This window comes from Sinocyclocheilus grahami, unplaced genomic scaffold (assembly GCF_001515645.1).
Source record: "Sinocyclocheilus grahami isolate Dianchi unplaced genomic scaffold, SAMN03320097.WGS_v1.1 scaffold165.1, whole genome shotgun sequence".
Classification (NCBI taxonomy): Eukaryota; Metazoa; Chordata; class Actinopteri; order Cypriniformes; family Cyprinidae; genus Sinocyclocheilus; species Sinocyclocheilus grahami.
Window position 1 is genome coordinate 784,878 of NW_015505344.1, and position 17,172 is coordinate 802,049.

At 34.8% G+C, this 17,172-nt stretch overlaps 1 protein-coding gene across 1 annotated transcript; it reads left to right on the forward strand.

Annotated features, from left to right (window-relative positions):
* The first annotated feature begins 105 nt into the window (after positions 1-105).
* On the forward strand, positions 106-15,822 carry LOC107593137 (26S proteasome non-ATPase regulatory subunit 14). Its single transcript, XM_016282741.1, has 11 exons — positions 106-186; positions 752-808; positions 6,748-6,819; positions 7,131-7,250; positions 7,410-7,480; positions 7,577-7,727; positions 14,060-14,167; positions 14,294-14,368; positions 14,454-14,579; positions 14,697-14,759; positions 15,633-15,822. The coding sequence occupies exons 2-11, from the start codon at positions 761-763 to the stop codon at positions 15,729-15,731; spliced, it is 933 nt and encodes a 310-aa protein (XP_016138227.1). The 5' UTR covers positions 106-186; positions 752-760; the 3' UTR covers positions 15,732-15,822.
* The last annotated feature ends 1,350 nt before the right edge of the window (positions 15,823-17,172 follow it).

Here is a 17,172-nt window from a genome sequence, read left to right on the forward strand (position 1 = left end):
TCATGACATGCAGACAAGCACGGCCAACGAATTTAGAATAGGCTAGTTCTCTTTTATGCTAGGACTACATTATGGCCACGAATTGGCCCCCCACCCAACGCAAAACGTCGGCAAAACAGGCTCTGATTCATTCTAGTCGGGCTGAAACTCAGCAGGCGCTCACAACTTCTCTTTCTTATTGCACAGGTAAAGAAATAATACACATTACTATCATACATTTTTTTTATGTCATATAGTATTGTCCGAGGGGATGTTTCTGTGATTAAACACTCTTAGTATGTTGTTGAGTGATTTAGTGTATTACGCCTCTGTAGCGCTATTAGCCTTTCTTGCAGTTGTTTGGAGATTAAATAAAGTTATAAATGTGTAAACCCAAGCTATTTTCTATTATTTCATAGCCTATTTTAAGTCTAAAAAGTTGTTATGTGCTCACAGGTTACATAGTATATGTAAATAGCACTATGCTAAATAGCTTAGCATGCTAGCAGTCTGAGGTTTGACGGTGAAAGCATTCTGTGTCTGATTTTTGTAAAAGCTCATTGATTTTAATTTTAGGTGTTGACATCGCGGAATATTTTATAAGTTAGGCTACACTTTGAAAACCGTTCATTAGGAAATGTGGGTATTCAAAAATGCCTACAATGTGAATATTCATGAATCAGCAACATTCATTAACGTGCCCAGGTCTTTTAATATGAAAAGACTGACAAGTTTGTGAACTAAAGACAACTGCTTGTTTATATGTGTCTAGATCTAAGGAATGGACCGGCTTTTGAGGCTTGGAGGGGGAATGCCCGGACTCAGCCAGGTAATATTTATTGAGATTTTTAAATATATTTAATAAACATGATGTTTTGTATAGCAGCATCTGTGAGTGACAGCAGCCTGCAGACAGCTGAATGCTGAAGATTGCATCACACAGCACATCTGCACTGATGTTTACTACACCTGCCATCACACACCGTTCATTTTCACAGTTCAGATTTCATTAAAAAGGCCCTTCAATATGTCCTGCCCAGCTTGCTATCAATAGAAAATACACTGCTACACTACCGTTCAAATATTAGATAAAAAAAAAAAAAGAATTTAATACTTGTATTCTGCAAGGATGCATACATTGTTAAAAATGACAGGACAGTTAAGACATTTATAATGATAAAAAAAGATTTGAGTTTTAAATAAATGCTTTTGAGCTTTATATTCATGAAACAATCCTAAATAAAATGGTCTCAGTTTGCACCAAAATATTAAAGGCCGGGACACACCAAGCCGACTTCAAAGAACTAGTGGCGACGAAAGTCGATGGTGTTGTCACCTTGCGTCCAAAAAGCTGCGCTCGGAACACACCGCACAGACTACAGCCGACGGCAAACTAACACATGCGTGAGAGGAATTAACTGTCTATATCAGCAGCTAGCAATAGTATATATTCGTCATTCAAAAGGAGAAACCAAAACAAAGATATACGAGATAAATGCAGATATACGAAACATAAACAAAGCAGCACTTGCTTACCATTTTGAATATCAGTAATGTTGATAACTAATCATTTCAAGAGGCTCATGTTGTTATGAAAACATTTGCGTATTAGAATGATTGGGAAAGATCACGTAACATTTAAATAGCCTTCTGTCTTTACCGCCTTCATTTACGTGCTTGTTTTCATCACTTGCACTTTAATTCTCGGGCACTGACTCGTTCGCTAAACTGAACATCCAATCAGAGCTCTCACTCGTGCCGACATGTTGAATCGGGCAAACTGCCGCCGACGTGAGCCCGACTAGAGCCGACTAACTAGCCCGACCGTCGCTCGCCGTCAGCCGACATTGGCTTGGTGTGTCCCGGCCTTAATGGGTTAGTTCACCCGAAAATGAAAATTAGCCAATAAATTACTCACCCTCAAGTCATCCTAGGTGTATATGACTTTCTTCTTTCAGATGAATCCAGTCGGAGTTATATATAAAATTGTCTTTGATCTTTCAAGCTGTTTCATGGCACTCAGCGGGTGTTGCATGCATCAGTCCAAAAGCAGTTAAATAAAATGCTCCCATCCATAAAAAAAAAGTGTCTCACACGGCTCTGTGGGGGTGAACAAAGGCCTCCTGTAGCGAATCGATGAGTTTTTGTAAGAAAAATATCCCATTGATATTGTTATCGTAATAAATACCAGAAATATCGTGATATATTTTTAAGCCCATATCGCTCATCCCTAGCTTGCGCTCAACGTTGTACACTGGAAGCATGACGGGTTCTGGGTGGATGACGTATGAGGTCAGTGCTGCGCATGCGCCGGTGAGTCTCGTGAAAACCAACGATTGTTAACAGGAGCAAAGGAAGCAAAGTTTCCTTACTTTAGCGAAGGAAAACCAGTCTCCTTTTGGCTTATATCGAAATCCTCTGACATTCTTCTTTACAAATCCTCGTTTTGTACTTCTAATTAGTGACCGTTTTTTTATTTTGATCTCTCCCCTGCGCTTCCGTGTGCATCACTTCTGAGCGGCGCATGCGCAAAGCCAACCTCCAAACGCCATCTGCCCGTAACTGCTTCCAGTGTACAACGTTGAGCGCAAGCTAGGGATGGGCGATATGGGCTTAAAAATATATCACGATATTTCTGGTATTTGTTACGATAACGATATCAATGACGATAATTCAGGGAATCCTGTTTCTTTTAAGAAAAGTATTATCTTTCCTATTTTTACCCAAAATAGGGTGAGCGTTACCCTCCTGAGACCCTGCATTCTCATATGAGGACATTATATTTGAGTGAATTTCTCTGAGACTATACATGCCACAGTCTGGATGTCCTGTACAGAGCACATTCAGGGCTTTTCAGAGAGACTAAATGTTTGGATGTTTCACCATGACCGGGGGTGCTCCTTGTTACTTTTTCAAAAAAGTAATGCCAGTTACTTTGTTTTCCCATTTATTGACTGACAGCTCTCCTGTCCCCATATTGGGAGAAATCGGGAGTACAGAGGCGTTGTGTGCACTGTGTGTCAAGCCCTGCTCATATTTAAAAAGTAACGCGAAAGTAATGCAAAAGTAATATAACACATTACTTTCCATAAAAAGTAACTAAGTAACATAATTAGTTACTTTTTTAGGGAGTAACGCAATATTTTAATGCATTACTTTTAAAAGTAACTTTCCCCAACACTGGTAATGACATCAAAAAATACAATTTTTTTCCTGAAATGTTTTGCCGGGTCTTAAGAGGTTAATGAGTTCACACGTAATGTAAAGACTGTTTAATTCATACTGGAAGCCGGAGGGTGCTCTTGTACAGAAACTCCACATATCCATAGCAGAAGAAATAATACTGACGATGCTCCAGGAAGGTATCCAGTTATCGCCGAATAAAACGCACAACGGAGGTAGAGACATTTTAACTGATGAAACTTGAGGAAAATAAACATACGACTGCACAAAATATATGGTTTATCTGTGTTCTTCAATCTTTGGTATTTTTATAAGGAAAGTATATTTATAATGCAATGTTAATCGACATGGCCTTTATCACTGTATATAATACTATCATTCTGTAATATGAAACCACGTCTGGTCACAAAAAGAAGTATTTCAAACACTCGACTATGTTAAGTTAATTTGGAGAAAAAGCATGTGAATAAATGATATCTTTGTTGGACAACAGTTTTGTAAACCGGCACATACACATGCAAAACTGTATCGCACACGTGCTACTGTAGTACATTTATTCAGACCGATTTTGTGTGCACTGTACAGCCCTAACCAAACCAGTTACAGCGCAAGCTCCTCATTTAGCGATATAGGCTGCTGCTACTCAATTTCATGTCGGCTTTCCGTGATGTCGCTCCGCACTGTCGCACACAGAAATATGTCAACAACTAGACTTTATCGTTATTATCACAGGAAGACTAATTCTTAACGTGGGGAGAATTTTTACCGGTATATCGCAAACGATAAGATATCGCCCATCCCTAGCGTAAGCTACATTAAAGTGATTATTATGCTACAGAATTCCTTTGTTCAAAGCCCCCCCCACCCCCAGAGCCGTGTGAGACACTTTTTTTATTTTTATGGTTGGGCGCATTTTAATTAATTGCTTTTGGACTGATGCATGCAACACTCGCTGAGTGGCATTAAACGGCTTGAGAGATCAAAGACAATTTTTAATATAACTCCGACTGGATTCGTCTGAAAGAAGAAAGTCATATACTCCTAGGATGACTTGAGGGTGAGTAATTTATGGGCTAATTTAAATTTTTCGGTGGACTAGCCCTTTAAGCAGCATATCAGAATGATTACTGAAGGTTCATGTGACACTGAAACTGGAGTAATGATGCTGAAAATTCAACTTTGCCATTAAAGTAACTATTTTAAATTGTAATATTTCACAAAATGACTGTTTTACTTTCTTTTACCGGTATATCGCAAACGATAAGATATCGCCCATCCCTAGCGTAAGCTACATTAAAGTGATTATTATGCTACAGAATTCCTTTGTTCAAAGCCCCCCCCACCCCCAGAGCCGTGTGAGACACTTTTTTTTATTTTTATGGTTGGGCGCATTTTAATTAATTGCTTTTGGACTGATGCATGCAACACTCGCTGAGTGGCATTAAACGGCTTGAGAGATCAAAGACAATTTTTAATATAACTCCGACTGGATTCGTCTGAAAGAAGAAAGTCATATACACCTAGGATGACTGAGGGTGAGTAATTTATGGGCTAATTTAAATTTTTCGGTGGACTAGCCCTTTAAGCAGCATATCAGAATGATTACTGAAGGTTCATGTGACACTGAAACTGGAGTAATGATGCTGAAAATTCAACTTTGCCATTAAAGTAACTATTTTAAATTGTAATATTTCACAAAATGACTGTTTTACTTTATTTTTAACAAATAAATGCAGCCTTCTTTTGAAAATATTAATACATTCTTACCCACCCCAAACATTTGAATGGTAGTGAATATAATTAATGCCTAAGACTATTTTGTGCTGAAAATAGCAGTGAAAAGCCTGTGCTGCAGATTTTTTATGAATTTTATGTGAGCGTAAATGTGTCAGGTGCTTTTTTTGGGTGGTGTTGTTGAGGGGGATGGCAGTATTGTGAGATTGCCCTCATGTGATTTTTCTCAAGGCCTGTGTGCATGATGGGTAGAGAGACATCTCTCAGCTCTCTCTGCCAATTAACACTTCCAATAACAGGCTGCCTTCCTCTGATTCACACCTCACTCCAGCAGTCAGCACAGAAGAGAGTGAGAGGAGAAAAAAAACACCCATGATTACTTTCTGTTCAGTCGTGCTGCTCTCATACTCCTATTTCCGTCTACAGCTGCACATGCTTTGTGTTTAAAAGTTGAGAATATTTCATACAAAACTGATTGCCATAAAGTGTTGATTGGTTTCATATAGACGTTTTTTTTTTTCTTCAATCCTAGTGAGCTCTGATTGGCTGGTTGATGTTCACACTTATCCATATGGTCTTATGTTTGTGTATTTTATGATAATTGAGGTACATATATAATGTGTACATGACAATTACACAAGGGTCACTAAATCTCTAAAACATGTTCCCCAAGCTGATGGATAGATTTTGCAAGATAGCTTTTCATCCATCTGTTTATCAAGCATCACCATGGCATCAATCCTACACTTTTGGTGTCAGCTGTCAATCAGACCATGCTAGCAGTCGGCTATCATTTGTCTACTATTTTCTACCTTTAGACATTTTTTTTTGAACAGCATACAGTTATTTGAATTTCTAAATAATTGTTAATTTATGAACACTCTTAAGTTTCTGTTAATAAAAATAGTTTGGATACAAATAGCTTTGTCATATAAAATATCCGTATAAAAAACACTGTTCATCTTCAATTTTCTTTTTACTGCTATTTTACATTATTACATTTGTTTACAGATTTATTGCATTTTTACCATCACATTTCTTTAAGATCCACCGGTCACATTAGCCTTTTAACTGTATTAGTAGGTGTTTTAAAGAAGAATAAGCAGACTAATTAACAATGCTGTTGACACCTGGTATTAACATCCACTTTTAATGCGTCAAGGTTTGGGTGTCTGATTTTGTAATTACCTGTATTAATTTGAGTCACTATGATTGTAATTTCATATGTTCTTTTGATGGGTCTTTTAAACCTGTATTTATCTAGAAAAGTAAATGATAAACTGATTTAATGCAGGTTAATTGCCAGGATATGTATTTTTGATAATGATATCAGAAATTATTTTTTAGTGGATATATATATATATATATATATAATTGTTTTTTTTTTTAATCAAAAATAGCCATTTTTACTAATAACAATTCCATTCCTGATATAAAAGAGGATTACTTTATCTACTTAAAAAATCTGCATTTTGTAAATCAAATATCAATATCCTTGAAATGATTGGCTTGATTTGATTGGTCAAATCAGCTTGCAACAAATATAAGCAGTAATTGCCAGGATATGTATTTTTGATAATGATATCAGAAATTATTTTTTAGTGGATATATATATATATATATATATAATTGTTTTTTTTTTAATCAAAAATAGCCATTTTTACTAATAACAATTCCATTCCTGATATAAAAGAGGATTACTTTATCTACTTAAAATCTGCATTTTGTAAATCAAATATCAATATCCTTGAAATGATTGGCTTGATTTGATTGGTCAAATCAGCTTGCAACAAATATAAGCAGAGACTTGTTGAAGAGACTTGACTCATCTGGACTGTGTGTTTTCTGCAGGGTCCTCCCACAGATGCCCCCGCTGTGGACACAGCTGAACAGGTGTACATCTCCTCACTCGCCCTGCTGAAGGTCAGGATACACATGGTTCCTCTCTCTCACACGTTATCCTTCACACCTAAATATAGTGTAACTGTAATGGTTAATTTCCCCCTTGTTTGGTTTATATCATGATGCTGTCGTCACAGTTTGTTTTATTCTGTTAATACATTTTATATTGCTATTAATGAGTGTATGATTAGACTAATTTGAGGCCAAAAACATTTTTGCCCTGTGATCGCTCGGTACCAGTCTGAGCACAAGCATTACTATAAATGTCTTCATTATCAGAAGAAGCATTGCAATTTTTTCTCTCTCAATCCAGCTCTTTTGTTTGTGTGTAGATGCTGAAACATGGCCGTGCTGGTGTGCCCATGGAAGTCATGGGCCTGATGCTGGGAGAGTTTGTGGACGATTACACCGTACGTGTGATTGACGTGTTTGCCATGCCGCAGTCAGGAACGGTGAGTGAAAAATTTCTCAGCAAGTTATTATTGTATTTCAAAAGATGTCACATCACATTCAAACTATTGTATGTGACGGCAAGCTCTAGTGTGTTTTACACTCCACACTGTGTTCACCTGTGCTCTTACAGTGATTCTGGATGTTTGTTCTGTTGACAGGGTGTGAGTGTTGAGGCCGTGGACCCTGTTTTTCAAGCCAAGATGTTAGACATGTTAAAGCAGACGGGAAGGTGAGAGGATGAGTGATGGTGAAAATCTAACTACTGTTTTGAGATGAATATTTTGATAATGTCAGATGATGAGGGTTTGTGATCTCGGTGTTGTAGGCCTGAGATGGTGGTGGGCTGGTACCACAGTCACCCTGGGTTTGGCTGCTGGTTGTCAGGTGTGGACATTAACACACAGCAGAGTTTTGAGGCGCTGTCGGAACGCGCTGTCGCAGTAGTGGTCGATCCCATCCAGAGCGTCAAGGGAAAGGTAACAGTCCATGAACATACACAACAATTATTTTAAAGAAATTGATCGTTATTTCAAATTATTCTTATTTTTGGGGACACCTGCTCCTTCCTTACATATATTAATGCTTCACACACGCATTGTTCAGCAATTCAGAGAACTTTCTTTTCTTCTGTATATGTGAATGTGTGTGTAGGTGTCCTTGTCAGGGTGTGAGAATGCCTGGATGTCTGGGTTTTTTTTCCCCTCTTGAATGTTTGTCGCTGAGCTCTGTTAGCACCCTCTGAAGCATATGAGATAGTGTGAGGACTCCATCTCTCCCATCAGCCCTGAGTAGGGGAATAGGAACAGGAAAAGAGGATATTATAAGAGAAGGTATTATAGGAAAAGGATAGGGGCATTACCAAATGAAAAAGAGAGATATTCTCAGTATTCTCAGTACATGCCCGAAAAAAGGCATTATACCAGTTTGATAATGTAAATATACCAATAATAAAAAAATCAATATTAACTTAAAGGTAAATAAGGGTAAATAAGATATAAAAAACCTAAATAATGCTTTTATTCAGCAAGGATGCTTTAAATTGAACAAAAGTGACGTTAAAGACATTATAAAATATTTCTGTTTCAAATGAATGCATTAACTTAAAGGTAAATAAGGGTAAATAAGATATAAAAAACCTAAATAATGCTTTTATTCAGCAAGGGTGCTTTAAATTGAACAAAAGTGACGTTAAAGACATTATAAAATATTTCTGTTTCAAATGAATGCAGTTTTTTTTTTTTTACTTTCTATTCATTAAACAATACTGAAACAAATGAATAAACAGAAATATTAAGCAGCACAACTGTTTTCAACATTGATAATGCAAAAAATAGTTGTAGAGCAGCATATCATAGAATGATTTCTGAAGGATCATGTGACACTGACGACTGGAGTAATGATGCTGAAAATTCAGCTTTGCATCACAGGAATAAATTACATTTTAAAGTATATTAAGATGGTTAACAGTTGTTTTAATTGTAATATTTCAAAATAAAACTTTTGTATTAGCTTTATTTAATATTGGCCATTTATTAGTATTCTACATGACCTTATTCTACATCCCTAATCCTCCTCAATACCTAAACTTGACAACTACCTTACTAACTATTAATAAGCAGCAAATTAGGAATTTATTGAGGGAAAAATCATGGTTAATAGTGAATAAGTGTTCCCTATTCTAAAGTGTTACCAACATTTTTTTTATTATTATGTTTGCATTCCAAATCCATTAACATAATTTATTATTTATATGCAGAGTCATTAACAATAATAATATAATTTACCTATTTTATCTTAATTTATTTGAGTCTGGGATGGGGACAGGCAATAAAACATTTAGTTGAACTTTAACTTTGGTTGAAGCATTTGACCTGAAAAGTTTCATTGCTGCCTTGCACTTGTTTGTTTTCCATTTTTAAATATTCATATCCCACACCTCCAGAGTATCATCTTGTCTCTGTGAACACAGTATGAGTGGTTTAAAGAGTGTTGTGAGTTCTTCATGGTGTCAGCACTACATGGTCTCTCTGTCTTTCTCCTGTGCTTGATGATAATACACCCTCTGAGCATCGCACCTCACATCCCTGCAAATGGAACGTCCCCTTCAACACAGATGTGGGACCCTGCAGGATTTTACACCAGTTGGTTCAGTCAGGATCTAACGAGTCCCCAGGGTTCAAGAGGCGTTACTTTGTGTATGTGTGTGCGATCGGTACTTTCTACACAATCCGCTTCCCTATTTAACACACTTTTGTCCAAGACAGGAACTCTATCAAAAATCCCATCATTGTGATTTGGTCCAGGGCTTTATTTTTTTTAACCTGCCTTTTGTGTTCTTTATAACATTATTTAAAATCAGTAGCTTAGGTGTTTATCTGAGACTTCTGGTGAGAATAGTCTAATTAAAAATAGTCTCTAAACTGATTACACCGCATGTGATACAAGGTATGATGTAATGAGTCAGTTTTTGAAGTTATAAGTTTTAATGCAACTTTATTATTTAGTCTTTTTTCATTAATTCTATTAAGTTATTCAGTCTTGTATTGCTGGTCATTTTATGCTGAAAAAACCTGTCCACATCTCCAGATTCGCTTTAATTTTGGAAATGGGCCATGGTAATATAATTAATATCTAAAGTTATGTTTTCTGATATATATATATATATATATATATATATATATATGTGTGTATGTGATTTGTATTTATATATATATAAAAATCTATACAGTACACACATATGTAAATTATGTATCTGTCATCTTGAATTTAAACTATAGAAACATCACTTATCTACAAAATATAAGGGAGTATTTTTTCCTTCTACTCTCTACCACTCATCCTTATTCTTTTTCTCCATCTTTTTTTCAATTTTCATTATTTTATTTCTCTCATCCACTTATTTTTCTTTGTGTACCTCTATACGTGCTTTATAGCTTTGCATCTCTAATTAAGCACAATACAGTTAGAAGCCATTCCCAGCCCAGTTTTCCCATCACAGTTAGTTAAGAGTCCCCAACCTTGCTATCGGAACGCCTGTAGTGACGAAATTATGGTTTTTCTAGTATAGTTTGTTATTATTCTTCACACCTTTTTTCCGTCAGCAATGTACCTTACACTAGCTAACTCATTAACACTCAATGTTTACTGTATCAAGCTGTCTTAAAAGTAACATAGTCTAATCCTGAATTTGATACCACTTTTTATTTCTCCTCTTTCCTACTACTTGTTTCACTTCTGTTTCAGTTTTTTTATAACCATTTCTTACTATGTGTCAGTAAGTTGTTGTTATTTTAGCATGTGTGTTTGGCTCTGTGTTATTTTTTTAGGATTACTGATAAACTAATGTAGTTTGATTTGTATTAGTTATCTATTTTAGTTTTAGTTACAGTTGTTATAATGTTGTCATTTTATTTGTTTTTTATTATGTCTATAGGTTTTTTATTAAGTTGTAGTTTTATTTAATTTGAGTTATTTCAGTACTTCAACAAACAAAATGGAAATGAAATAATATATATATATTGAATGTATATATATATATATATATATATATATATATGTACATGTATATGTGTGTGGCTGTACATACACATATGTGGTTGTTTTTTTGGTGTTTGGCTTAGTTATGTTAGAATCATTATTATACTCATACCTTTTGTTCTTTTAATGAATGCAGTTTTTTTTTTTTTTACTTTTTATTCATTAAACAATACTGAAACAAATGAATAAACAGAAATATTAAGCAGCACAACTGTTTTCAACATTGATAATGCAAAAAATAGTTGTAGAGCAGCATATCATAGAATGATTTCTGAAGGATCATGTGACACTGACGACTGGAGTAATGATGCTGAAAATTCAGCTTTGCATCACAGGAATAAATTACATTTTAAAGTATATTAAGATGGTTAACAGTTGTTTTAATTGTAATATTTCAAAATAAAACTTTTGTATTAGCTTTATTTAATATTGGCCATTTATTAGTATTCTACATGACCTTATTCTACATCCCTAATCCTCCTCAATACCTAAACTTGACAACTACCTTACTAACTATTAATAAGCAGCAAATTAGGAATTTATTGAGGGAAAAATCATGGTTAATAGTGAATAAGTGTTCCCTATTCTAAAGTGTTACCAACATTTTTTTTATTATTATGTTTGCATTCCAAATCCATTAACATAATTTATTATTTATATGCAGAGTCATTAACAATAATAATATAATTTACCTATTTTATCTTAATTTATTTGAGTCTGGGATGGGGACAGGCAATAAAACATTTAGTTGAACTTTAACTTTGGTTGAAGCATTTGACCTGAAAAGTTTCATTGCTGCCTTGCACTTGTTTGTTTTCCATTTTTAAATATTCATATCCCACACCTCCAGAGTATCATCTTGTCTCTGTGAACACAGTATGAGTGGTTTAAAGAGTGTTGTGAGTTCTTCATGGTGTCAGCACTACATGGTCTCTCTGTCTTTCTCCTGTGCTTGATGATAATACACCCTCTGAGCATCGCACCTCACATCCCTGCAAATGGAACGTCCCCTTCAACACAGATGTGGGACCCTGCAGGATTTTACACCAGTTGGTTCAGTCAGGATCTAACGAGTCCCCAGGGTTCAAGAGGCGTTACTTTGTGTATGTGTGTGCGATCGGTACTTTCTACACAATCCGCTTCCCTATTTAACACACTTTTGTCCAAGACAGGAACTCTATCAAAAATCCCATCATTGTGATTTGGTCCAGGGCTTTATTTTTTTTAACCTGCCTTTTGTGTTCTTTATAACATTATTTAAAATCAGTAGCTTAGGTGTTTATCTGAGACTTCTGGTGAGAATAGTCTAATTAAAAATAGTCTCTAAACTGATTACACCGCATGTGATACAAGGTATGATGTAATGAGTCAGTTTTTGAAGTTATAAGTTTTAATGCAACTTTATTATTTAGTCTTTTTTCATTAATTCTATTAAGTTATTCAGTCTTGTATTGCTGGTCATTTTATGCTGAAAAAACCTGTCCACATCTCCAGATTCGCTTTAATTTTGGAAATGGGCCATGGTAATATAATTAATATCTAAAGTTATGTTTTCTGATATATATATATATATATATATATATATATATATGTGTGTATGTGATTTGTATTTATATATACATAAAAATCTATACAGTACACACATATGTAAATTATGTATCTGTCATCTTGAATTTAAACTATAGAAACATCACTTATCTACAAAATATAAGGGAGTATTTTTTCCTTCTACTCTCTACCACTCATCCTTATTCTTTTTCTCCATCTTTTTTTCAATTTTCATTATTTTATTTCTCTCATCCACTTATTTTTCTTTGTGTACCTCTATACGTGCTTTATAGCTTTGCATCTCTAATTAAGCACAATACAGTTAGAAGCCATTCCCAGCCCAGTTTTCCCATCACAGTTAGTTAAGAGTCCCCAACCTTGCTATCGGAACGCCTGTAGTGACGAAATTATGGTTTTTCTAGTATAGTTTGTTATTATTCTTCACACCTTTTTTCCGTCAGCAATGTACCTTACACTAGCTAACTCATTAACACTCAATGTTTACTGTATCAAGCTGTCTTAAAAGTAACATAGTCTAATCCTGAATTTGATACCACTTTTTATTTCTCCTCTTTCCTACTACTTGTTTCACTTCTGTTTCAGTTTTTTTATAACCATTTCTTACTATGTGTCAGTAAGTTGTTGTTATTTTAGCATGTGTGTTTGGCTCTGTGTTATTTTTTTAGGATTACTGATAAACTAATGTAGTTTGATTTGTATTAGTTATCTATTTTAGTTTTAGTTACAGTTGTTATAATGTTGTCATTTTATTTGTTTTTTATTATGTCTATAGGTTTTTTATTAAGTTGTAGTTTTATTTAATTTGAGTTATTTCAGTACTTCAACAAACAAAATGGAAATGAAATAATATATATATATTGAATGTATATATATATATATATATATATATATGTACATGTATATGTGTGTGGCTGTACATACACATATGTGGTTGTTTTTTTGGTGTTTGGCTTAGTTATGTTAGAATCATTATTATACTCATACCTTTTGTTCTTTTAATATTTGGAATTGTTTTTAGCTTTATTTTTTTGTTTTCATTTAAATGTTTAGTTTTGAAATGTTGTATGCATTTGTCAATTTTATTAAATTGCTTTTATTTTCTTAAATGTGTGTGTGTGTATATATATATATAGTATTTATAGAGTTTTAGCTTTTAGTTTTAATTACTTTTTCTTATTTGTAAGTCACTTTGGATAAAAGCGTCTGCTAAATGACAAAGTAAAAAGTAAATTTGTAGAACCACAGCAGAGAACTAAACTGGCTGAGAATGGCATGGTTTTGCAACTAGAATTGTTCAGCTCGATGGTGGAAAAGAGGTTTATATCGTCACCACCTTAAACCCCCCGTCACCTCTCCTCCATTATGTGTATGGCTGTGATGTATCTGTGTGTGACGGTTGCTCTGCTCTACAGCGTTCATGTGGGCAGGCCTGACCTGTGTGTGAGCTCAGGTGTGCTGTCATCACATATGTGATGTGACAGCACAAAGCATTAGCTATTGTTGCAAAGCCTATGCTCTTACTGTAAATCTTTTATTTCTTCGGATTAGATCAGATTTTATTTACTGGTGTCCTCTCACTCTCTAGAAACAGAGTGAGGTTGCTTTGTAGCTCCCATAATGTATTAAAAATACATAGTTTTATAAACCATTGATTTGCTGAAGTAAAATCAATGAAGTAACACTTTTAATTTTTCCTCTCCAGGTTGTGATTGATGCTTTCAGGCTAATAAATGCCAATATGATGGTACTGGGTCACGAGCCACGTCAAACCACGTCTAACTTGGGACACCTCAACAAGCCCTCTATTCAGGTTCATTTTATATATGCCTCTTTACAATAAATATTATTTAAAAAGAAAAATTATTTTATAGTTTTTGTCATATATTGTTATTTTTTTATTATTTTTATTTTATTAAGAGTTGTTTCTCTTGTGCAGGCTTTGATTCATGGGCTCAACAGACATTATTACTCCATTACCATTAACTACAGGAAGAATGAATTGGAACAGAAGGTTTGAACTTGTAGATAATATTTAATCATGCTTTCCGTTCGTCATTTGTTGTAACTAGACAGTTGTAGTGTTTGTTTGTGTTCAGATGTTGCTGAACCTCCATAAGAAAAGCTGGATGGAGGGTCTGACCCTGCAGGATTACAGTGAACACTGCAAACTGAACGAGACCATCGTCAAAGAGATGCTCGAACTGGCCAAGAACTACAATAAGGTGAGAAAAAGATTCTTGTTCTCAAGTCTCAGAAGTTAAGTGAGTTTTTTATATATATATATATATATATATATATATATATATATATTTTCTTCCTTTTTTGTTTTTGTCCCTTAGGCTGTAGAGGAAGAGGACAAGATGACTCCTGAGCAACTTGCCATTAAGAACGTTGGAAAACAGGTCATTAGTTTGTTCTTGTTTCCATCTTTATATTGTTGGTGGTAGGGGTGGGTGATATGAGCAGAATCTTATATCATGATATGAGTAATTTTATTGCACGGTAACGATATCACAAGATTTATTATTTATTATTTTTGCTTTAAATAATGTCTTTATTATATCAATTTTTATACCATAGAAATTCCATTATTCTTGTCACCGGTGTCAATATCACAAAAAACTAATACTAGCCTAAATTAAAACTGAAGCTCACTGAAACTAAGAAACTAATTATAAGCAATAGGACAAAAACATTGTAGAATAAATAAGAACTAAAGTAATCAAATGTACAAAAAACACTGCATATTCTTCACTGTGTAAATTAAACACATTTCTTATTAAAGTTACAAAAGTGATTTAGCAGTGAGAAATGATCTCTCTTTAGTTGTTTGATTAACATGAATGACAGACAGCAGGAATATTAGACTGCTGTCACTTTAATAGCTGCCCGGATTCTGTTAGACCTACTGTGTTTCCAAGGATACCATTCAAGGCCTATAAAGCGTCAAAAATAACTCCATACTCCTGCGCTTCACGTGTAGCGAAATTAGTTCTCTTTTGCTGCTGATTGCATTTCAACGGCTTAAAATCACTTGTTTTTAAACCGCAATGCTTAAAATGTGTTTTCGTGACCATGTAGCAGAGCAGTGTCATGTATGTGTGTAACCGCAATTGAGACGATTGTCCAAAATCTCTACCGGTTGACAAATTGTAAAACTGTAGGTGACCTGGCAAATACTCATCAGTGGCAGCAGTTCAAAATATCTGACGTCCTTTTGTAGTATCAAAGGTTTACAGGATTTCAAGGACCTGCTATTCTCTTTCTCTTTGTAGGATCCCAAACGGCATTTGGAAGAGCATGTGGATGTTCTTATGACATCCAATATTGTGCAGTGCCTCGCAGCAATGTTGGACACAGTTGTGTTCCAGTGATTTCCCTCTCCGTCTCTCTCTGTCTGTGCATAAATGTTCATATTCAACAACTGTTTTGTCTTTTTAAGAAATAAACACAAAATTCCAGTAATGCCATTGTCTTTCCATCATGGACATCTAGGGAAGGTTGCACATGTGAAGAAAAACAACTGTTATATATATAAATGGTAAAAAAAAACAAAACATTTTCAATTATTCATTATGGATTTACAATGTCGATCTTAAATTATTACAACAAGGTGGCAGCAGTTCAAAATATCTGACGTCCTTTTGTAGTATCAAAGGTTTACAGGATTTCAAGGACCTGCTATTCTCTTTCTCTTTGTAGGATCCCAAACGGCATTTGGAAGAGCATGTGGATGTTCTTATGACATCCAATATTGTGCAGTGCCTCGCAGCAATGTTGGACACAGTTGTGTTCCAGTGATTTCCCTCTCCGTCTCTCTCTGTCTGTGCATAAATGTTCATATTCAACAACTGTTTTGTCTTTTTAAGAAATAAACACAAAATTCCAGTAATGCCATTGTCTTTCCATCATGGACATCTAGGGAAGGTTGCACATGTGAAGAAAAACAACTGTTATATATATAAATGGTAAAAAAAACAAAACATTTTCAATTATTCATTATGGATTTACAATGTCGATCTTAAATTATTACAACAAAGGGATGTACTGTAGTTTCAGTGTAAATCAGTTGTCCTTGCATTTCCCCTTGAAGTTCAGGCTCTGAGGGAGATTTTCAGAGAACAACACTGAAACCCCTTATTTAAGATGACAGCACTTCAGGACGTAGCTTAAGTGGGCATCAGTGTGAAATATTTATTTGTGTGCTCGGTAAACACGGTTGTTCCTGTCTAAAAGGTTTCACTTGATTTCAGGAATATTTTGAAGTCCCCTCTTTTCAAACTCCTTGAATCTGAGAGTTCTATCTCGGTGTTCCTATAGCCTATATCAGATTGCATTTTCTCAGCAAATGCAAATATTGCACAGTAACTGCCTTCAAGATGAATTTTTATGCTTACCTTATATATTAAATTCAATACTGAAGTAGAATTTTACTGCAAACTGTTTTAAGACGCAAGCACGTGTGAGATCTATTATTTTAAACGAGTCTATGGAGGGATACAAGAGTTATGAAAGTAACAACATCATGGCATTATGCAAAAATATTTGAAGGTCATTCCTGGGATTCGGTAATATTTCAACTTGGAATATTTTTTTCAACCACATATGATTAATTTTCTAAATACCCCACTTCACATATCAAACTTCCATCAAATCATATTTTCCCATCTTAGGCATTAAAGACCTGTAATACACCTAACAATATGAATAAAAAGTATGATACTTTTATCATCTTCAGGGGAAGTCGTGGACCTCGGACTTGTAACCCAAAGGTTGCGAGTTCAAGTCTCAGGTCCAGCAGGGATTGTAGGTGGG

Bases quoted from the DNA above. Each gene is read 5' to 3' on its own strand.
- LOC107593137 (XM_016282741.1), top strand. From the start codon at position 761: ATGGACCGGCTTTTGAGGCTTGGAGGGGGAATGCCCGGACTCAGCCAG. The intron at 809-6,747 runs GTAATATTTATT...TGTTTTCTGCAG, and splicing joins GAATGCCCGGACTCAGCCAG to GGTCCTCCCACAGATGCCCC. The intron at 7,728-14,059 runs GTAACAGTCCAT...TTTCCTCTCCAG, and splicing joins TCCAGAGCGTCAAGGGAAAG to GTTGTGATTGATGCTTTCAG.